The 23,822-nt window shown below is 37.6% G+C and overlaps 2 protein-coding genes across 4 annotated transcripts in view; one reads left to right on the top strand and one right to left on the bottom strand.

The window, feature by feature from the left end:
* LOC107657564 (protein-tyrosine sulfotransferase 1-like) overlaps nt 1-9,543 on the top strand; it is a 68,027-nt gene extending 58,484 nt beyond the window's left edge. For all 3 annotated transcript variants that reach the window (XM_016445708.1, XM_016445709.1, XM_016445707.1), the window contains one exon: nt 9,529-9,543. The gene's annotated coding sequence lies outside the window, so the exon portion shown is untranslated. The remainder of the gene's footprint in view (nt 1-9,528) is intronic.
* Nucleotides 1-23,822, bottom strand: part of LOC107657565 (small G protein signaling modulator 2) — a 51,202-nt gene that overhangs the window by 3,525 nt on the left and 23,855 nt on the right. The window contains exons 3-20 of the mRNA XM_016445710.1: nt 19,380-19,548; nt 13,793-13,957; nt 13,197-13,264; nt 12,816-12,964; nt 12,579-12,713; nt 11,682-11,806; nt 11,182-11,249; nt 10,773-10,936; nt 10,028-10,160; nt 8,593-8,727; nt 3,432-3,591; nt 2,376-2,440; nt 2,127-2,272; nt 1,884-2,012; nt 1,467-1,649; nt 790-1,155; nt 498-622; nt 202-284 (exon numbers count right to left, since the gene is read on the bottom strand). Of these exons, the coding sequence (XP_016301196.1) occupies nt 202-284; nt 498-622; nt 790-1,155; nt 1,467-1,649; nt 1,884-2,012; nt 2,127-2,272; nt 2,376-2,440; nt 3,432-3,591; nt 8,593-8,727; nt 10,028-10,160; nt 10,773-10,936; nt 11,182-11,249; nt 11,682-11,806; nt 12,579-12,713; nt 12,816-12,964; nt 13,197-13,264; nt 13,793-13,957; nt 19,380-19,548 (2,568 nt within the window). The remainder of the gene's footprint in view (nt 1-201; nt 285-497; nt 623-789; nt 1,156-1,466; nt 1,650-1,883; nt 2,013-2,126; nt 2,273-2,375; nt 2,441-3,431; nt 3,592-8,592; nt 8,728-10,027; nt 10,161-10,772; nt 10,937-11,181; nt 11,250-11,681; nt 11,807-12,578; nt 12,714-12,815; nt 12,965-13,196; nt 13,265-13,792; nt 13,958-19,379; nt 19,549-23,822) is intronic.

Below are 23,822 nucleotides of genomic sequence, written 5' to 3'. Positions count from 1 at the left end.
CTAGAGAGCCGCAGTCCTGCAGAGTTCAGCTCCAACCCTAATCAAACACACCTGAACAAGCTAATCAATGTCTTCAGGATTACTAAGGCTATAGGCAGGTGAGTTTTGTTTTCAGGGTTGGAGCTGAACTCTGCAGGACTGCGGCTCTCTAGGACCGAACTTGCCTACCCCTGGTCTATTATGTTTAAGTGTCTTACTCACCATCATCCAGAATGACCATCAGTGGGGCTAGAAGGTCACACATGCCTTGCACATAGCCAATCTCCAGATGTTCCCACACGTAACTAGATCATAAAACAGGGACAAAGACGTGAGAGACTGAGGAAGACTGAGCCTCAGCTCAGCTGATTTAGAAAATTAGTTACAGTCTGTGATTTATGTTTCAATTAATCTAACAGACTGACTGATTTGAAATTCAATGAGCTGCTATTCTGAGACACGCACAGGCAAGTGAGAACACAAACAGATCACAGAGATCAACTTGGTCATCTACTGACCTGCACATGATGTTGCGCAGTTTCTCCAGGTTGCTGGTAGTGAAGTAATAGTAGTTGCGATCGCAGCGCTGGACGTCTTTGTCTATTCTGTGCAAGTTCAGCGCCACCGTGTCCAACAGCTCAATCTGCTCACAAGCACATTGATAAAACTATTGACCAGATTTGTGAAATCTCTAGTTCAGAGGTCAATAAATCATTGACATTTACAAGTCACATTTTGTGCATAGCGTGATAAACGTCGCTCTGTAATAAACTATGGTGTGTCAGTGCATTAAACAGTGCATTACTGTACCGTATAAGAAGAGAAGGATGGTGCAGTGCCCTCTGCGGTGGTTGTGAGTTTGTCCAGCTGACTGCAGAGTTTGTCCTCACTCAGAGAGTCCCCTCCACCCTGCTCCTCCAATACCCCAGTGGGTGTTGTGTCCTCCTCCATGCTCTGTCCGTCATCGATGCTGGACATGATTTGGGAATGTCCAGATGCTACAGAGTAGTTCCTGGAGGAGGGCAGGCCTGAATCTGGAGAGTCAAACTCCACCAGCGGCCTCTCGTCTGGGGCTAGCATGGCCGGGGTAACCACAGTGGTTAAGGTGGGAGTACTTTCTCCATCACACGAGGTGTTGTGACCCCCCGCGTCAGGCTCATCCACGGACATGAATACCTAAAGAGAGAGAAGAGATGGGATGGATGGGATACGACGATGCAATAAGACGCTAGATTTACCTCAGGCTATCTAGAATCCAAGTGCTAAAACGTGTAATCAAAAAATATACTGAAATTAACTGCAAGTAAGCAAGGAACTCTATTTTGTGTGCCGTATAGAGGTTCTGAATAGTAAGAGTAAGAGAGTCCCAAAGAATTCACTTACGAGATTCTGTGAGCGTTAGGATGGTGCCTATGTAGGCAGTAAGGCAGCTTGCTAGGTTTGTAAGTAAATAGCCTTTACATGCTTAAACAGAGCTTGCGACTGACCTCGTTGCTAATAGTGGAGTCCCTGTGGAGGAGTCTGAGGACGTGGCTGTCTATACTGCTCCCTGACGATAACTTGGAAAAGATGGCCGACTGCATCTCTTTCTCCCGCTGCTTCACTATGACCTCGCATGCCTTCCACTCCCGCATCACCTGCTGATACCTTGCTGTGATCTTCTCATCAATCTGTGAAACACACAAGGGCACATCAGACAATCAGAACGTACATCACACCAGGACAAAATATTTACCCTTGCGAAAAAGAAGTGTGCTTAATTGCATTGAACATGCACTTGTAGTGTACTTTTAATCAATATATAACTGTACGCAATATTAATAAAATCAAAGGCCACTTAAGTGTACTTTAAGAGAATACACTGTTTCTTAACACACTTATGTACACTTCCTATAAATCTTTACCTGAGCCATGTCTTTCTTGTCCATCCCAAACTTGTAGTGGCCCAGAAGAAACGGCCACACTTCCTTTCTGATCTCATGCTCCACCCCTCCATAGTAAACCAACCTCAGCAGCTCCAGCTCCTTATAATTCTGGCAAGAGAGAAAAAGGGACAGATGGAGACAGCGGGACTACTGCAACCTACGGTAGATGTCACTGACCGCTAGTACCCTTTAGTGACCGGAGCTGAAGAGTACTAGGCTAACCTTACAGTCTTTCTGGTATTTACTCCACACATCTTTGCTGAGCCCTCCAGAGGCTTCACAGGGCTTGTCCGGAGGGACAATGTTGTGGTTGACCAGTGCTGAAAGGTGCGTCCTCACAGTGGACAGGTGCCGACAGTAGGCCAGCCCTACAGATGGAAAAGGGGCAAAAGAGCATTACAGCACTGTATGCACAGAGGGGGTTTTATACTTATTGATATGAATAATTACACAGATTTTCTTTGGACTTACAGCCATAAAACGCTCGAGACACAATCTGTCTCTTCATATTTTGGCACAGCATCTTCAGTGGAATACTGGACACGGAAGGGAAACATCCGTTACATCTTTCAATACAGGAAGACTAGTCAGATGCTTTTGCAAAAATATATGCAAACTACAGCGAAATTGCATATATATTGCACTCATTAAAATATTTAACATATGGTGTGTGTGTGTGTGTGTGTGTGTGTGTGTTTTTAATTTGGGAACTTTTATATGCCAGGGAAAGTGACTTGTCTTGGAAATTTTTCATTATGCTTTTAGCACTGGTTTTTGCTACTCAAAGCTGTTTATGTATCAGTTTTAATGTCAGACTTTACATCTTAAAATGAAAATTCACATATGTGGCATCATTCTCATTCTCATCATAAAGTTTTCACTATGGTTAGTGTCAGAGTCAGTAAAGACCTTGAGATGAAAGAAAGAAAAATTAAGAAAAATTTCACCCTTCTGTGTCATTTCCAGTAAATTGAAATAATAATGCGCAAGTGTGAAAATATGATTTAATTGTACATATTTAGGAAGCATTAAATGCTAAGCAAGACAAAGTTGTCTGCCATTTCATTCCAAAAATTTAAAAAATGTATTTTTCACCACATAATAACAAAAACAATACATGGTGGAAATGACAATATTATATAAAATTATATAATACATATGATTAAAATAGTTACTTTAAGCTGGTATGCATTAAATGCATTAAATTGCTGTTTTTAAAACTTTCTATTCGTCAAAGAATCCTGTAAAATAGTTCATCATGGTTTTCACAAAACATTTTTTGTTTAGTTTCTTGAGTAGCAAATCAGGATATTAGAATGATTTCTGAAGGATCATGTGGCACTGAAGACTGGAGTAATGAGTGCTGAAAAATCATTTAAAATAATTAAATTACATTTGAGATTTGTATTAAAATACAAAACAGTTGTATTCAATTGTATTAATATTTAACAATATTATTGTTTTTATTGTATTTTTTAACAAATGAGACTCCCCAGGACCAGAAGTGTAAAAGCACAGCTCTCTCACCGGTCATGCATGCAGGTACAGCTCGCTGGAAGCTCGACGGAAGCGTTGCTGCCCCCAGTGGAGCAGGACAGACAAGATGACATATGACTGGTGCACTCGCCCTGCTGCCATGACAACGGGCTGCCGCCAAAACCATGCATCTCCATCATGTCCCCATGGTCTATTAGGGCGTGGGAGTGGAATAGATGGAAAAGAGGCAGAGCGAGAGAAAGATGAATAAGCAAACATGAAACCTGCTCTAGTAACCTGGCATTTGAAGAACATATTTGAGATATATCACTATTAATATTACTAGCATCACTGAAAATGGGTATTTTCTTTCCTCTCAAAGCTACTCTACAATAAGAAGCTGTTGTATGGTGGAAAGCTGCCATACGGGGATTCACTGCACATCCCAGACACCATAAAACATCTCTACTGGAAATTAGGCTCTTACAGCTGGACTGGAATGGCCATAAAGCATCATATTCAGCTCAAAAGCATCAGATTCACTAAATTTCAGGCCTCAGCTCAACCATGAGATAATTAAGGAAGAGTAAATTGAATCCTAAACTGCATTTAAATATATCTGATTTGAATGTTTTATATATTTAGCAATTTGTTAATTTTGAATGGTATTCAGATTAGGGCTGTCAATCAATTAAAGAAATAAATTACATTAATTAAATGATATATCAATTAATTCAAATTAAATATAATTACTCGCATATCAATTTTGATTGAAAAAAACAAATTAAAGAAATAAATTACATTAATTAAATGATATATCAATTAATTAAAATTAAATATAATTACTCGCATATCAATTTTGATTGAAAAAAACATCTCATTTAAAATAATTTAAAGACATTATTGTGGCAGATGTAAATCACTTAATAGACATTAAAGGTTTTTAAGGTTGCTAATATTGTTTTATGAGTCTCCTAAAACAGGTTTACATGCATGCAAGGTCAAAAAACACGTTAGTTTTCTCAAAAAATAGATTTAATTTTACCTCATTTCTAAATTATTCGTAAACGACTCATGCGAAGCAGTTCAAAGAATCAGTCTCTCTAAACCCCTCCTTTCTGTGAGCCCTCACTGCTGTGATTGGTCAGATGGCGCAGTCCTTTGTGACTGGTCCAGAGCCGTAGAGAGATTGGCTCTGGATTGGTCTACCGCGTACAGCTCGTGACGGAAACAAAACGCCCATTGACATGACGGAATGACAGCCCTGGAGACTTGTCAATACATAGAAAAGATGGTATCGATTGTACCTTACCAATTCGAGCCGGGGTCTGATAATGAAACGGTTGAAGTGGCTGATCGATAAGCTGACTGATTAGCAAGCACGACTGGAGCAGGACGTTTCTCAGTGGTAAGTGTCAAGTGTTAACAAGTTTGTGGTAATTATAAGATGTGATAAAACAAATTTCTCTCACAGCGTAGGATACAGCCTCTTCTCGACATGATGTTAACCACACGGAAATTTTACTGTTTGTGGGCGGGCAAGTTGGCGACGTAGAACGTGGGCGGACATTATGCAAATGTATTACTTCGTAACGTAGAGCCGTAACAGAATAAGATTCGAATTCCTGACGACTCGTTTATGCAATTGCGAGCCGACTCTTTGTTTTGATAGACAATAACTTTATTTATCGTGCACTGTCGGCTTCACAACTTTGCAGACAGTTTATGTTCACATACAGCTACATGACACTCTGCATGAAAGGTAATATTCGAAAAGGCATAATAGGGGCACTTTAAGAACAGTGTCTCTAGATGTTGATATATGCGTTTTATTTCCATATTTTTTAACATAAGACTATCCGTCTATCCATAGGGGCTGTTTACACACAGCTTGCTTTTGAATTATGTCTGCAGTGTGTTTTTTAAACATTAGTCCATGTACAAATGTGCATCAGTAGAGTCAAGTCTTGCGTTTTTTTAGCATCTCTCACCATGAGCACTGTGGTTTTAATACACCATATCTCCAGTTTAAAGTAGTTTGGCTTCATAAACGTGTCTTGATATCCCTTTCTTCTGTTCGATTCCGTTGTTTTTAGTAAGAACACATTGCCTGCACTCCATAAGTGTGGTTTACCAAAAGGCGTTGCCTAAAGGTACTTTAAGCTTGAAGTGCTCTGTTTAACATTTAGGTGGGGGGCATTATTAATTGCATATTTTGTTCTATTTAAAATAATACCACTAAATTAAACATGATATTGACAGCCCTAATTTAGGTGTAATTTTCTTTCTAGATATTACTTGCTGTCAGAAATGGCATTAACCAGATGTCCTTAAACACACATAATGAAATCAAAGCAAACCAGAAGTATAAGGTTATCAAAAACATGCATCTATGAATGAACAGAAGGAAAAGGTGTAAAACGATGCGGGGATGCCATGCCAGGAGACCTGCCAATCAATCGATCAATCAATCACAGTGTCACAAATCAAGCCAGGCACTGGTAGAGCTTGGAGAGGAGTATAGAAGGACAGACAGTAACCATTCCTACCATGCTGGATGCATCAGATTAAACCATGACAAAAATAAAGACAAATAAAGAAGAGGAATGTATACTGTGTGTAGTTGTATAAAACGTGAAGAGAGTGAATCAACTGAACCAAAAGAGTCGATAGTAAACGTAAATGCTCTTCACCTTAATTCTTCAGGTTGGAGCTGGTGACCTGCTGTACACTGGTTGTAAGCAAAATAACAAGGTGGACGGAGAGCATGTATTCACTATCTGTCCCTAAAAGTCTGACGTGGGCTATGGGACTTTGGTAAGGCTATGATCGAATGGGCGACGCGTTCACGGAACGATTCATGTGTCTACTACACCAGAACCCCACAGGACCTAACTGATATAATGAAAGGTGACTGCAGTTAGTGAAGAATTACAGTGAACAGCATTGCAGAAAACCGGCTCAACACAGGAGGAACACCAAAACAACAACACCAACTCAAACCAAAGAGGAAAAGAAAGAATTCATAAAGGGAAGGAGACACGGTTGTGACAAGTAAGCAGTGGAGCACATTCGCTGCAAAGATTAAAACAAAAAAGAAACATAACACGTAACGTGCAGATTCGACATGCAAAGCCCTCAAGCATTTGCCAGTGAAACCAAATAAAGACACAGAACCTAAAAATAACCAAGACTTCTCTAAGGACTTACTCATGTCAACCAAAGAGTGCAAAAGGAAAACAGCAAATCATTGCTGAAGCATTGCTGCCTGGCCACCACAGTCAGGCCCAACAGTGCAGAGAGGAGGAGAGTCTGAACTCCACAAACACTATTCAGTCCCACACATCATACCTCCTAGGTCAGTCAATCAATTGAGAAGGAAAAAGGACAAAGGCAGAGTAGTAGTGTGACAAAGTGTGACAAAGTGGCAGGGCAGTGGAAGCTCTCCAGACTCTGAGAAAGGTTAGCGTAGGTAACCCTCGGCAACGGAGGCGTGGAGGGAAAAGAGTGATGACAGAGGAGGAGAGTGAGTCAGGGGGGAGAGAGAGAGAGAGAGATGTGCACTGTACTGACCTTACACACACACACACATACTTCAGTTACAAACTGAAGAGTGAGAAGGGATATTCAGGTTTTGTGTGCATAAAAGAATATAATATAATGTAATGTAATGTAATGTAATATAATATAATATAATATATAAAAATTAAATAAAATGTTTCAACATTTCGTCCCCTTTGAATTATAAGGTTCTATCTGAATTCCAAATAGTTTTGAGATATTGAGCTTCAAAGTTTTTGCATTCCATTCGACTGTGTAGATAGAACCTTTTTGTTTTTTAAATAAAAAGTCCCACAATGTACACAACATTACAAAATCTATCACATAATGTAAATAAGCTGTCACAGAATAAGAATATGTGAATAACTCAATTTTGACAAAAATGTCAGATAGAACCTTATAATTCCAATGGGACGGTTTATATACTATGTGAATTAAATCAATAAATACATTTTTCATATTTTTCCTTTTTTTTGGTCCTAGATTTGTAATAAATATATTGTACTTCATTATATTTAAAATAAAGTAAAATAAAATAATAAAATAAGATAAAAATTCTTCAGCATTCATATTATGTGAATTAAATGAATAATTCGAATTTTTCCTGCATAGTTATTTAAGGTTAAAACTATATATATTTTAGCAAAATAGATTTTTTACACAGATATAAATATTGTGCTTATAACAATTTATTACATTTAATAAATAAAATAAAATAAGAAAATAATTTTTAAAATGTTTCAACATTCAAATTATGTAAATAAAATCAATAATTAGAATTTTATGACCTAGTTATTTTGGGTTAGAACTATATACATTTTAGCAAAATAGATTTGTTATACATATATACATATTGTAATTATAACAATTTATTACATTTAATACAATAAATAAAAAAAATAAAAAAAATACCAGAAAATAAAACCAATAACTAGAATTATTTTGGGTTAGAACTGTTCATTTTAGCAAAATAGATTTGTTGTACATATATACATATTGTACTTATAACAATTTCTTACATATAAGATTAAAATAAAATAATATAATATATAATAATAAATGTTTTTAATAATAAAACATTTGACCTATCTAGCTATTTTAGGTTGGAACTCTAGACAATTTAACAAAAAAGATTTATATTAAGCTGCTGTATATGCTACATTTAAATTCTTATAATACCCAACATAGGAGTGGGTGGCATTTAAGTCAAATTTATGATACAGTAATCTGCCCCAACACTGGCTTACTGTCTAAATCCACATTCCTAAGTGCTCTTGTGGTGTCTAGTGGCTTTTCATTGGGCCAACATCTGTTTAACGTACTAAATGTAGATTTTCTGCATACTCGATAGTATATCCCTTGTTCTCTTGTGCAGTGGAATGTATGTGTGGCCCACTCACTCACGGTCTTGTGGCACTTGACCTAGCAGCAAATATTACCATGGTTACCATGCATACAGATCAGGCCAACAACTTTAAGAGTGACAAGTGAACCATGACGCCCGAGGCGCCTATTGTGTCTCAATCTGCCCTCACTGACTGACAACCGGCCGCACTGCTGGGTCGCTGCTTGTAGGAACCAGGTAACAGTTGGGATGGAAAGAAAGAGGGAGGAGAGGAAGAGAATGAAGTGGGCCAGTGGTGATAAAAACCTTTCATGACATTAGGATCTGTGAGGTTCCGTGAGCAGATCATAGAGATCATTGCGTGAAGTCTATCTTCCTCCTCCTCATCGTCGTCCAGAGAGGGCGCACGACTGCCCGTGGTGTGGTGGTAGTTTATAGTGACTGCTTGGGCAATAAAAGAACACAGTTTAGCACCCGCCTCTGAAGCAAAGTCACGTTCCACTCACAAAAAATTTAAATCAGTACTTTTGTCTTGTTTTGCTGTATATAAACATGCTTAAAATGAGCAAAATTACATAACATATTAATACAGTATCTTACCAAAGTGAGTACACCCCTCACATTTTTGTAAATATTACTTTTGTGGCCAGCGGTTTAGACATTAATGGCTGTGTGTTGAGTTATTTTGAGGGGACAGCAAATTTACACTGTTATACAAGCTGTACACTCACTACTTTACATTGTAGCAAAGTGTCATTTCTTCAGTGTTGTCACATGAAAAGATATAATAAAATATTTACAGAAATGTGAGGGGTGTACTCACTTCTGTGAGATACTGTACTTGTTTTCAGAGAATGCATCTTGAATTAGCATTTATTTGAACTGTTTCTTCTTATTTTAAGCCTAATTTTAAGCCTTATTAAATTTAAGATTATTAAACTTCAATTTAAACGTTTAAAAAAGTTTTTTAGATTTATGATCAAAACAGAAAAAGGTCATCTTAAATTTTAAAATTAAAATCTTAAAATTAATTATAAATGAATAAAAAAGAATTTCAAATAATTCTATTTTTTTATTATTATTTGTTGAATTAAAAATGTAATTCAAGATATGTTCTTTGAAAACAAGGCTTTATATCTTAAGCGATTTTATTTCTCAAGTAAATAGATCGTGTTTTAAGAATGTTTGAATATTTTAACTGGAAAACAAGACAAAAAAGAAGATGATTTTTTTTTTTTGCAGTGCATACATACACACTATAAAAAGGAGCACTGTCATCCCAGTCAGAAGAGTTGAAAATCTAAAGGCTGCGTCTAATACTCACATCCCTCCCAGCAGCCTCCACAACGGCTGTTATGTTCCACAGAAAAGTGAGAACAAAACACACAGACAACAATGATATGCGGGGATGGTGTCTGATGCAGCCCTGTTCAGCATTCACACATCCGGTAAATCAGGTCTGGCTGAACAGTGGCTGCGAGTGATAGATGGATATATGAGTATTTAGAGGGTTTAAGATGTAGAATGGCCCCCCAAAAAGTACTTTTTTAAAGTCACACTTAAAATGATATGAATTTAATTCTAATGCAAGATTCATGCATTTTATGTGTGGCTTTGAAATGTTTAATGCTTTTGGGGTCACTGTGGATGGATGGGCGGATGGATGGACAGATATTGTGTGTGTGAAGAGAGACAGAGACAGAGATGTGAAGAGGACAGGCACATTTCTGCTGAAACTCACTTGAGTCATGACGGTGCCCCGGATAGACGATGCGAAACACATAGTCTGCAGCGATCTGCTCCTCTCCATCTCCATCCTGATCCACTAAACGGGCCGTGCTGTTCCTCTTACGAAGCTTAGGGAAGACTTTACCCTGTTAGGCAAACACAGAGAGTCATAATCAAACTAAACTCAGCTTCTCACATTTCAAATAAGGAACATTTTGTAATTAATTTGCAATGTTTCAACAAGCAAAAAAAACTAGAATATGACATTTAGCATTACATCACTTCCTCACCAGTGGATCCTCTGCAATGAATGGGTGCCGTCAGAATGAGAGTCCAGACTGCTGATAAAAACATCCAGAAGTAATCCACACGACTCCAATCCATTCAATTAACGTTTTGTAAAACAAAAAGCTGTGTGTTTGTAAGAAACAACAACATTAACTGATGAACTGGAGTCGTGTGGATTGCTTGTGGATTATTATGATGCATTAATCAGCTGTTTGGGCTCTCATTCTGACGGCACCCATTCACTGCAGAGGATCCACTGGTGAGCAAGTGATGTAATGCTACATTTCTCCAAATCTTTTCCAATGAAGAAACAAACTATTCTACACCTTGGATGGCCTGAGGGTAAGTAAATGTTCAGCAAAGGTTCAGCAAATTTTCATTTTTGGGTGAACTATTTCTTTAATGAATTGGACACATTTAAACATTCTGTTACATAATATATGTAATAACTTCTGCAGCAAAACACTCACCTTGCCCTTCTGGGACCAGAGGGGGGGCTCAAGCTGACCCCGGGGCAGTAGACCCGTCTCCAAACAGGACAGGAAAGCCAGCAGGTGACCCCCAGGAGGAAAGTGCAGAGGAGGCCGCTGGATCCCATCCTGACTTACTAACACCAGAGTACCCCCACAGTCCGCTGAGAGAAATTCACATTTATAAAAAAATATATATATATAACATAATATAACAAAATTATTAATCTGTGATAAAATGTGAATTTATGTGAATTTATTTATTTCAGTATCAATATTTGATACTGAAATATGTGCTACATTGAAGCTAACAATCTGGCAAATTTTATATATAATACAATATAATATAATATAATATAATATAATATAATTGTTGAAGCTAACAATTTTGTCAAAGATGTAGACTCACGGCGCTGGTGACAATGAATGCAGACGATCTGTCTTAAAGGCACAGTCAAAGCGTAGTCCCAATAAATACTAAAGTGTGACAAGAGGGTGATAAAAAAACATTGAGAAAGAGAGAGAAATTGAGAGAGCCTGAAAAGGTTTCTGTTAAAACAGATCAGTGACCTAATAGTCTTTTCAGTGAAATAATCAATGTTGTTTTGCTCACATTTAGATGTCTATTTGTTCCTTACAAACATATCAACCTTATCATTACACACCAGCAATCAGCACATCAGGACACTCAACTTATGCTTTTCCTGTCCATCCTCTGTAAAAGTAATTGCTTTGTCCTACCTAGCAATCTCGGACCAATCAATTCAGTTCCTACATGTCAAGCGCAGTTGTGGCAAAATGAATCGCAGTGATTGGTCATCACAAATCATAACTAACTCTTCTGGCCCATTTTACCTGATGACCTAATTTACCTGAATTCCCCGTGTGTGTGTGTACAGCATATTTTACCTCTTCTCCAGGTCACAGTCTCCCAGAGTTCCATTGATTAGCTGATTGGGCGTCCACTTCAGCGTGAGTGTTTCAGCCGTCTGATGAAGGGACAGGTAACCACGCAGCACCTCCATGTCCTTCTTCTGCAAAGAACAAAGTCTATTCAATAAAACACAGCGGCTTCCCCAACTCCTCTAAAATAACTAGCATAATCAGCAGCCTTACACACTTTTCTTTGTTTAGAAGTTAACATACAAGGAAAAGAGCAACAAAAAGGAGAAAAAGGTGTCAGATCAAAGAATGAAAGAAAAGTGAGTGTTATAAGCAACAGAGTGCCATAAATAAAATGTCTCTGACGATTCACGGTGATGATGAGAGCTGCGAAACGCATCAGGTTTCACACAGAAATCCAATTAAACCTGAATCACTGCAATCCTTTTGGCAAGGGTCGTTTACACTATTGATTTCTACAAGTCCTTGCCAGACCCAGCACTCTCTGTGCCCAGTTGCATCAGTCACCGTTGCAAATCTCACAAACACTTTCATACACACATCCAGTCCATGCCTGACTCATTTGATGACAAATCTAATGTGGTGTAATGGCTAATCCAGTCTGCCTTTTCCAGTTCACAAGAGTAGCCAACTAGCAGCCGGGAAGTCAGCATGGGCCAGGGAAAGCCATCTGACCATTCATTACACAAGGGAAGACAACATTTTGAATAGTTCTACCTACCTACACCACTGCGGCTCAATTCCCATAACCAGCAGACCTTGAGATCCATTATATTGATTAGATGAGATTCACTGATCTACAATCTCTTTTGTTACAGCCATCTAAAGATCTGTAGATGCAAATCAAACTAGTTTTCCTGTAAGTGTATTTGCATCTGTGTGTGTGTGTGTACACTGTCTTACCGGTTGAACGAGTACATTGTTTTTTCCGTAGAGCAAGTGAACACGTGAGTTTTGGTGCAGGGATTCAACGTACTCTCTGGCCGAGGCTGCAAACTTGTCCTCAGACATGCTTCCTGAGGACTGACGCTTTCGGATCTGAGGAAAAAACATGAATATGAGATATTTATGCAGTTTAAATTGATTATTTACTAAAACAAAACTACTGCACAATCACCCCTATACGTATGATATTCTCACCCCAAGTGCAGGCCTGCGGCCCGGCGACACTTCTTGGCCCCTGTGGGCCCCGTGAATGCGATGCCGCTGGACCAGCTCATTGGCTGATGGGTCTGTCCAGAAATGATCCGACGTCTTGAGCTTAGTGTACTCCAGAGCGCAAGGCCCAACTATAGATGAAAAAATATTGATTTCACATAAAACAAATTGTAATGTGATAAAAAAAAATGTCAGAGAGAATTATAATAAAATAATGAAAGCTAACACTATTTGAACAATTTTTTCACAATCTCTTTTCACTGAACATAGATCTCTTCAGTGATCTATAAATCTCTATTATAGAGATCTATATAGCTGCATTATGAGTAGATAGAGTGCATTTTATGCATTAGATAGACTCACCCAGCAGTGCTGCCAGTATAGGGCCAAACACTGAGTCGTGCATGAGGGCCTCCTTTTCATAATACTTACTACATACACACACAAACAGCAAACAAACAATGTGTACGTCAATAACCAGAGACCTCTTTCAAAGGCTGAACAAATAACACATTATTTCACGAGCTCCATGTGATAGTCCAAACAATCACCATGGACAAATGATAAATTTCAAGCCTTAATCTTGGCAAATAACACTTTGCATAAGAGAGATGAGCAATGCATGTTATGCAGTCACTATTATTTAAGAAAAAAATAGGCATACACAGATATTAAAATTCCATCTGATATCAATATGTTGATTATTTTAAAATGTTTCATGTTATGCTAATAACAGATAAATGTTTGGTATTAAAATTCTTTATTATTTTGACTAAATTAAAAAAAAAAAAATCACTCATAAATCAATCATTTTAAATATGCTAAAAGTGAATATAGGCATTGCAACATTATAATGTACAGTACAAAAAAAATGATTTTTCATTTCATTTTTTTCAAAATGTTTCATTTTTTTTTATCCTAAAAACTAAATACAAAGTTGCCGTACTGATGCTAATTACCTTGCATTATCCACAATATACTGCACAATTTTGTCCAGGACTTTATCAAAAAGGGCCGTGCGGACCCATATGTGCTTGATGGCCTGTGCAGAGAGTGGCTGAGGCGCTCGGCCAGCAGAGGAGCCCTGCCTCCGGAGGGGCTCCTGTCCTGTGCTCTGGGTTCTCCTGAGAAAGACCATCAATAATACATTCATGCACAAGAATGCAAGTGTATATAACAAAAATGCAAACAAAACATAAGCAAATAGAGTCATTACAAACCAAGTCTTATGTGACCAAATGGCACAATAGTAATAATTTGCACACATTTTCTCATCACTTAATAACAGTATTTATATAAATTTACAATTTTTCTTGGACATTCTCCCAACAAATTGCATGAATTTAAGAAAAAGTCTCCAAAAAAGTCACAAAAAGTCTGCTTTTTGCTATAACTAGGCCTTCCTTCAATCATTCTGTGCTTCTATTTTGTCCTCGTATAACCTGCTAAAATCCCATACTCATTGCCTGGCCTTATGAAAGAAGCAAGAGACACAAAAGGGATTATGACTGTGCCTGCCAGTGGGTGTTTCTAAGTGTTTGTGAGTCCATATACTTCTCCATACTGCATCTCGACAGGATGACCTGGCTGCTCATCTACAACTGTGCAGGAGGGCCAGCAGAAGTCACAAAGCCCACTCGAACCCCCTGAGCCATTCACCCAGTGGATACAACACACACATATTCACACAATGACAGGGACGGAGCATGTGTCATCTCAAAAGACTCACCTAAGTGCATTAAAAGAGATAAATCCCACAGATAAAAGACTAAGTAACACAAGAGCCGGAACATCTAAGATTAGAGTTGCATCATCTGTCATAGAAGCCACTCAAACCATCAACAACAACAGTTACTCCTGAAAAGCATTTAGGACCAAATCCCCGCAATTATGCTAATATTCAATAGTTTGGGAGCAGTAAGTGAGATTAATGCTTTTGTTCAGCAAGCATGCATTAAATTGACAAAAAGTGACAGTAAATTTAATTTCTATACATTTCTATGCATTTTCTATTTCAAATAGATGCTGTGCTTTTGAATGTTCTATTCATCAAAGAATCCTGAGAGAAATGTATCATGAATTAAAATAATTTAAATTGTAATACTATTACAAAATATGACTGTTTTTACTGTATTTCTGAGCAAATAAATGCAGCCTTGGTGAACATGAGACTTTTTTTTTTCAAAAACATGAAAAAAATCTTACTGACCCCAAACTTTTGAACAGTACTGTATGTTTTGGCTGAGATGGCATCACAGCATTACAGTAACACCCTGTCCTAACTACACATGACACGATGCTGCTACATTTGATAAAAGGTAAGGTTTTCCATGTTAATCTGAGTTTTTGTCCTAACCAGCTGTGACAGCGACACACAAAGTTGAGAGCCAGACTCCAGCTCTAGGGTGACAGAGAGTCGTCGCTCTGCTCAGAGAAATGAAGAAATCACAGAAGATCCAAGAAAAAAAATCTTGCTTTAGGGCACTGTCACAAACTAGTGTAGAAAGCCAAGATTGAATAGAGCTGTTTGGGGGGAGCAGTGGTACCAATAAAAAAAATGACTTACAGCAACAGTTCACCCAAAAATGAAAGTTCTGTCATCATTCACTCACCCTCATGTCATTTCAAACCTGTATGATTTTTTTCTTCTTCTGTGGAACACAAAATTAAATCATTTGTTTTTCTAGTTAGTTTTTTTTTTCTTTATTGTTGTTTTGGACCCCACTGACTTTTATTGTATGGATAAAAACAATTATTGTTCTTCAATTATTGTATGTTTAACAAAAGACAGAAAAACATACAGGTCTGTATCAACATGAGGGTGAGTAAATAAATTATTTTGGGGTGAACAATCCCAGCTTTAAGCTGAAAATAAACCTGGAATATTCCTTTAAGCCAGTTTCTGTGACTAAGCCCGTCTGAGATCCATTCAGAGTCTGTGGAGAGCTGGGAGGACTGCTGTAATGTTGAGTGTGCCGATGAGAGAGTCCATCATGGGCGTAAGCCAATAACACCCCACAGCCATCAATCTCCCTCCAGCCCGGATATCACACTACACCACCGCTGCAGGCACACCAGAGATGGATGAGTCTGCTGTCTGCGCCACAGCGCCCTCATCTTCTCTGATTTACATAAGCATTGATCGCATAACGGCCTACCACTTACACTGTGTGTGTGAGTGCTGGCCGCATCAGTGGACATTCAGTATAAACAAGCAAATAAATCCCTGCACCTGAGATGAGCTATGCAGATGCTATGGAGATGAAACTGTGCATTTCTGCTCCAAGAGCAATAATGTAGAGCATCCAGTGAAGCTTCAGAGGCCCATTAATAAAGATGCAGTGAGAAAGGGTTCATTGAGTCCGTAATGAATCCACAAATAGCACATATTTTTGTATAATGACGCTAAACCGTATATTTAACTGCTGTTCATGGCAACATACAGATGCTACTTTCCACGACCTATGTTTTTATACCAACACAAATTAATTGCCATCTTTCAATCTTTTGATAGATGACTAGAAGTTCAGAAGTCTCTACTTATAAAGCAAGAAAACATTTTTTCCCCACAGAAAAAATTAACTTGAACTTCAAATGAACAATATATAAATTAAAACTGTAATATTGTTGAGGTGTTTGTCTTTTTGCTTGGCCGACTAGCTTTAAGCTAATTTACACCTTCATGAGGCCATCTACCTCATGAACAGTTAAATATTCTTCCCACTGTGCAATAAAACGTGCAATTCCCAACTAATAATTTACACCTTCATGAGGCCATCTACCTCATGAACAGTTAAATATTCTTCCCACTGTGCAATAAAACATGTGCAATTCCCAACTATCTATACTTATATTTATTATACGTATGTTATTGATTTAATATATCTTACATCTATACACATTCCCTTGCATAATTGGTATATAGCACATCTGTACATACAATATACTGTCTACTGTCTATTGTCTTTTTGTCTGTTGTGTATTGTTTTTACTCATTTATTTCTACTCACTTATTTTTATTTTGTTATCTGTGTCTTGTCACTTGTCAACCTGTCTGTGCACTGGAAGCCTCTGTCACCAAGACAAATTCCTTGGCAATAAAGCTCTTTCTTATTCTGATTCTGACATAATATAATAATTTTAACTTCACATCCATGTATTTAATTATTTGTTAACTTTAATTACAGATTACTAAAACTGTATTGATCTATATATAATCTATATACACAGTATTAATTACTAATACTGTATATATCAAATAAACAATAGTTACAAAACAATATATATATATATATATATATATATATATATATATATATATACACACATATACATATATTTATACATTAAGTTTTTTATATAATTGTTTTTTTTATGTTTTTATACGAATATAAGAAGTCTGTTATATTATAAATGATTGAGCATTAAAAATAATTGACAATAACTGAGCAACACTCAGCATATTAGAGTGATTTATGTAGAATCGTGTGACACTGAAAATTCTGCTTTGCCATCACAGGAATAAATTTAATTTTAAAATATATAAAAAATATAAAACAGTCTTAAATTGTAATAATATTTCATATTTTTGCTGTTTTACTGTATTTTTTATTTAAAAAATTGTAGCCTTGGTGAGAACAAGAGACTCTTAATTATTTAAAAAAATCTTATATAAAAACTAATTATAGTTGTGAAGCTAAATACGAGTGCAATAAATGAAATCATTTAAACAATGAAGTACAAACGTGTTTTGGGTGCAAGATAACTCTCTTGCATAAGAAAGTAATGACATGGATTTGCTTTATTAGACCTGAGTTTGAGCCCTGAATTGCTGCGGTAGAGGCAATATATATGCGGTATATTCAATAACCAGCGAGCATCTTGTTGCTCTAGCAATGGTTACACCATGGTGTTGCTGTGGCAACGTGAGTAACCGAGTGAGTGCGGTGGGGGAGGGGTGCTTAAAATGGACAGGCAGGGAACACCGCAGAACATGTGACTTGCAGCACTCCACATTAATGCTTTAAATGTGTGTGTGAGCGGCTACTGTACAGGCACACCAAAGTGGCTTCAACTAATCTCTGACCACAACAGAGATATTGAGTCACCTGGAGATTGTGGCTATTAGGCCAGAGCGGTCCGCTCTTGAGTGGCACATTGGCCATGTGGCTCTGCTAATGGAGAGTTAATGGGAAAATAAGAAGCTGACCGAAGCCCCGAAGCATCCGCCCAAAGCATTCCTCATTTAAAGTGCTGCAGAGCCAGTCTTCTGTTTAAAGCCCAACAAAGCAGCAAATCATGCCTCTCCACACACCAGATGAGATTTGCTTCCTGCTTTCATCATTGTCTGAACAGCTTATCAGTCATAAAGCATTGCTTATCATCGCTAACATTATCAGTTCCAGTTTATGGCTCTCTTTGTCTTTTAGCATCTCTACTTACAGTTCAGAATAACAGGCAGAATAAGAGATAGTTAAAAGAATGTAATTTTTCGATGTTAAAATGTTTTCTCCTATTGCAGTTTAAAATACAGAGACAAAACTTTGCTGTTGAAGTGGTCTGAGAGTGATATGTTGACTTTTATTTAAACCAATGGCATAAATTTAGGGTGTGAGTTTTGCAGTTCATACTGTTAAGTGTTGTTCACGAAAAGGATTATAACTATAACTATACAAAGTTTCAAAAATCATTCTAATAGAATTCCAAAACCACAGCTACTGTATGACTATAACGACACAGAGGAACTATATCGTTGTAATCACTTTCAGAATTTTTTTTTTCATGCTGATGAATGATAAAAAAAGACTTTAAAGAGCTTGAGGATTTAAAGAGGTAGTTTATTGTCCATTGGTGTGACCAATAATATAGTTATCATTATAGTTACCTTTATAGTTATAAAATGGCATTTGCAATCTGTTTTATTTTTTGTAAATTGACATATTTCAGAGTGAAACAGCCAATCAGAATCCACCAGACATTAAAGAGCTCGAGCATTTAAAGCAACAGACAAAAAACTGCAGCACAATATTGTAATAACAGAATGTTATCTTCTACTGGTGTGAATGCTTATAAAGATATCATTATAGATCTTTATAGTTATAGTTCTCGGTGTGAACAGGCCTTTAGTCGTGCAAAAAAAAATACTACTTTTAAATTCAACAGAAAATAGCATTCTCAATCTGTTTTATTTTGAGATATTTCAGAGTAAAACAGGATATTCAGTGAGTAAAAAAAAGTAGGATGGGACCTGATTTTATCAATCGAGAACTGATTGGATTGTGAAGAGTGGGTGTCTCAAACCTTGTAAATTGTAAATTAATTAATCAGATTTTATAAAGGACTAACTAAAACAGTCAAAAACAAAAGCTATATGGCTTTTGGCTAAGATTAGCCAATAGCCCAAATGGCCTAGATGATGTCAGCTGAAAAGAAAGTCATTTCACAAGTGTAGTTTACTAAATGAAAAGATTGCAAAAATTTATTCATTAATTCATTAATAATTTCACATAATAATGCAGATAATTTGTGCACAAAAAAAAGTCAGACCTTGTGATTTCAGCCTGCTGCTGTAGCTGTTCTTGAACCTTGCGGCAGATCTCACTCGCCATGGTGTTCAGCTTGCCGATCTTGGTGAAGAGGGCGGCAATCTTATCGCTGCGGAGGAATCCCGCCGCTCTTCGTTTCAACAGGTGGCTTAAGCAAGCCTCAATGGAGCCTGCAGAAACAGAGGGAGGAGTTGATAAGCAAAGATCAAACACTGAATAAACTTGAGCAATTAGCATCTCATTATTTCCAACTGCTTTATGAATTCCTTTAATAACAGCCATTTGTTCTCACATGTCAAATTTTCAATTCCATTTCTTTCCCAGGAGGCTTTGCTATCGATGAACTTGCACGATGCAAGGGAAAATCTTATTGCAGAAGTAATTGTGTTCTGCCTCATACTTCTCATTCTCCTTTCGTGAGGTAAACAGCCATGACAGAAGCGCAATTGCAACTGGGAACAAGATTTACCGCTGGTTCCTGAAGCACAGCTAAATATTTCAGTAATTCAGAGTCAGGGCGAGCTACCTGTTACCGCTCCTGCTTCTGCTAGGATTTAGTCCCCTCAAGCGCTGTGCGCTCACTTCAAAAACAAATAAACAATGGCAACAGTTCCCCAGTCCCCTAATCTCACCGATGAAGGATGGAGCGGATGTTCATATTGCTGTAAAAGGACGACTACTGCATTCGTCCATCTTTCTTGACAAGTAGCCAAGTGCTCATGCGCCAAGAACAACATAAATTAAGACACATGAGGAAACTTGCTCGGCAAATGAAATCAAGATTATTTTTTACATGATTGCAATGAAAGGCCAGTTATGAGATTTGCATTTGCCGTGACAGCTAAGTCTACCTGTCGACTCGCCGCGTGATTGATGCTATCAATATCGAGGTCCTTTCGCTGCCACATAATATACTGAATTTGTGAAAGCAATCAGATGTTTATGGCGGTAATAGCGTTTTTATTGCTTGACTTGTGCCACCGGGGGCAGTGGCTTAAGCGTTCTCAGCTTCAAGTTTTTCCTGTTAAGAGCCTGTTTGATACATTTAGAAAGCTAAATCGCACATTCATGAAGGGAAAATGGGGATTGCATTGGTCTACTGTAGTCGACATACAGGGGCCTCCCAAACAGCAGGGCCCCCGGGCATTGAGAGCCTGATGCAAATCAACCACTATTCCATTGGTAGAGTTTTTGATATTTTTTAGTAGATGTTTTTGACTAAGACGTTTAACGTTTAAGAAACCCGAAGTTGTGCAGCCCTGCAAAAGGAGACCTGATCAACAAGCTGCAAATATGTTGCTAATCTACACCTCTAATTTCAGAGCATACAAGAAGATGAATCATCTAAGCGGCTGCTGAGTGCTTCCCCCTTGAGAACCCAGCACGATAACTGTCTTCTCCCAAAAGCAGCTCTGATTTGAACAGTAATGCCCTGAGAGGCACTAAAAGAAATGGCACTTCCTGTGTTTCTCGGATCCATCATCCGTTGAGCAACAAACGTGCAGACAAAGCGCTGTGCAGTTGGGAAACGAGCTGAATGCTCCTGAAGATGTATTTACATAATCTCTCTGTGCCTGCTGGTTTGAACGCCTCCTGCATGCATCCATACACCCACAAGCTACTCTGGTCTCAAGCTCACAGCACACGTTTGAATGCATACAACTGTATCAGGCAAAATGCATACATACATAAATAAACTCTTAAAACACACTTTTCACACTTTCACTAGTTAATTTAATTTTTCCTTTACTAATGTCCGGCTCCAAAAAATGTCCGACTGCTTTGTCTTCCTAATACTAATCTCATATTATAAGTATTGTAAATTGACTTACATATTGTTGCTCTTTTGTTGGCTTGATTGCTTCTATTGTCCTCGTTTGTAAGTCACTTTGGACAAAAGCATCTGCTAAATGATTAAATGTAAACATAAATGTAATGATTATAATAAGAAATGTATCTTGAGTACTAAATTGGCATATTAGAATGATTTCTGAAGGAGCATGTGACAGTGAAGACTGGATTCTGAAGAAATCCAGCTTTGCTATCACAAGAATAAATTACATTTTAAATTACTGTATTTTTGACCATATACTGTATTTTTGAATTACCGACCCCACACTTTTGAATGGTGGTGTACAGTATAACAAATCAACCACAAAGTTGAAGAAACATCCAAATAGATTTTACCATCTCATATAGGTAGGATGCTTTGTGCATTTAACTGAAGAAAGCTTTGAAACAATGCATACGGGAGATCAGTATCCCATCACAGACACATTAAAAGGCTTCATATGATTCAACTGTAACATCCTCCATCCAATAAGAACAGCATTGAAAACAGCATCTGAAAAAACCACGTGGGGATTTTTAATGAGAAACAGATTAGACATATAACCCCTATAAATCATGCGGTTTTACATCTTTGCTTGCCTTAATGAGGCATTAATGACCAAATGCCTCCTGTGTTCTTTTAGTCATGGAAGCTGAAGTATGTCATTTTTAAATGCTTACTTCTATCCCAGTTTATACAACTATACGTAAGCCATTGATAGGTTCCTTTTCTTCAAGACAAATTACAGAGCAGTTTGTTCATAGATCAACATTGGCATGTTAGAGAAGAAGATCTAATTAGGCTAGAAGCACAGTTAACCATAATCTTTTGTCAAGACAGAGCCTGTCGATAGAATACAGCAGAACACATCATCAAAAAGCTATAGTATTGATGCACATCACAGTATTGAGTTCAGCATCACACATGTGAACGCGCTCACAAGCGACTATATACATTGATCGATGGCTGCAATCTGAGCTACTATCATCTCTGTGAGAGGTGGGGGGCTGGATGCCGGCAGCTGGGCGCGATCGCTGCCATCCGTAGGGAAACACACCTGTGACTGTACAGTCAAGCTGTGAGTCACAGTAATAGACAGTAATGAACTGCATGAGGTACTCGGCAGCTGCACAGAGCGTGGGCGACAGGGGGACACAGGGGGCTCGAGAAAGAGTTGGAAGACTATAGGGAAAAAAAAAAGATTAGACAAGGACTAAAAATGAGGGGCAGAGAAAGGCAGGCCAGGAGAAAGCCAGAGTTAAAGTGATGAAGAGTGAGAAAACGAGAGGGGAGAGAGCGTGAGAGAAACTACAGACCCAAAACAAGAGATTAATAGAGTAGAATAAAAGGGGAGAAAGGCAACGGCAGAGGCTCAGTGACTCATCGCTCTCTGGCATAAAGAGGGTTTAGCACTGCTGTACTTATTAATCAGCCTGATCTTTGTCCCTCAGTCTGGACTCAGGCTCTGTCCTCAAGCGCCGGCCTTACGGAAAACAGCATGTTCACAGAGACATCTGAATACCAATGACAACCGGCGAAGATGAGATTTTCCACTGGACGGCACTATATGGAACTGATCATTCCCATAGTAAAATGTTGGTTTAGAAAGTGTGAAAGAGTATTCAATTCAATATAATTCAGTTCAATTGTTTTGATTCAATTCAATTAATTAAGCTGAATTATTGGGTGAACTATTTATGTTGTTATTGTTAACTAAAACTATTCAAAATAATTTTCAGTCATTTAAATAAAGCGGAAATAAAATCAAATATAAATATTATATAAAAAATTAGAAATTTTGCATGGGCAACTATCTAAAATAAAAGTTGTTTTAGTTGATGTACTAAAACTAAAATTGAAATACAAATAAATCAGCTAGCTATAAATATAAAAAACTAATAAAAATGACAAAAGCACATCACAAATTTACTAAAACCTAAACTAAAATTGAAATGAAAACTGAAAAACCTTCAAAATATGAATACATACTACAGTATATAAATTATATTAAAATAACACTGTTATTTTTACTCATCCTTATGTTGTTCCAAATTCATTCGCTGTTATTTGTTTCTGACAGGAATGACAACGAGGCTATAAGGGATAGCAGTGCAGTGCGTTCAGTGGTTGTTCAATAACATACCGATTGTTCAGCTGATGAAACGTCTTTCTGATGCCATAAAACAGTTTTGAAAGTTGTGAAAATTATGTGATCTAGGACTTTTACATAGTATGTGTTACTGTAAAGACTGTATGTCTATCCCTTAGCATCATTTTCATCCACATTAAATTCAGTATGGTATCTGGTTAAGGTCTATGGTGTTCTAGCTTTAATGACAAGTCACACTTTCAACTGAACGACATTGTAGAGGAGAATTTTCTCCAAAGGGAAAGATTATCTGTCAACAACGATGTAAATTTCAGTCTATTTATCATTCAAAGCTCTTGTATGGCTTCAGAACACTTATGGTTATATAGAGAGCTCGGATGATGTGTGGAGCTTTTTGGTGACAGCTGTGGAACTGTTGTTGTATGGAAAAAAGCTTCAAAACTGTTCCTTTTACTCACCCCTGTTATTCCAAATCTGTATGACAAACGAAAAAAAAAAATTAT

Source organism: Sinocyclocheilus anshuiensis, unplaced genomic scaffold (assembly GCF_001515605.1).
Source record: "Sinocyclocheilus anshuiensis isolate Anshui unplaced genomic scaffold, SAMN03320099.WGS_v1.1 scaffold255, whole genome shotgun sequence".
NCBI lineage: Eukaryota > Metazoa > Chordata > Actinopteri > Cypriniformes > Cyprinidae > Sinocyclocheilus > Sinocyclocheilus anshuiensis.
The sequence above is the reverse complement of the archived record's forward strand: the minus strand, read 5'-3'. Positions and strand labels throughout refer to the sequence as shown.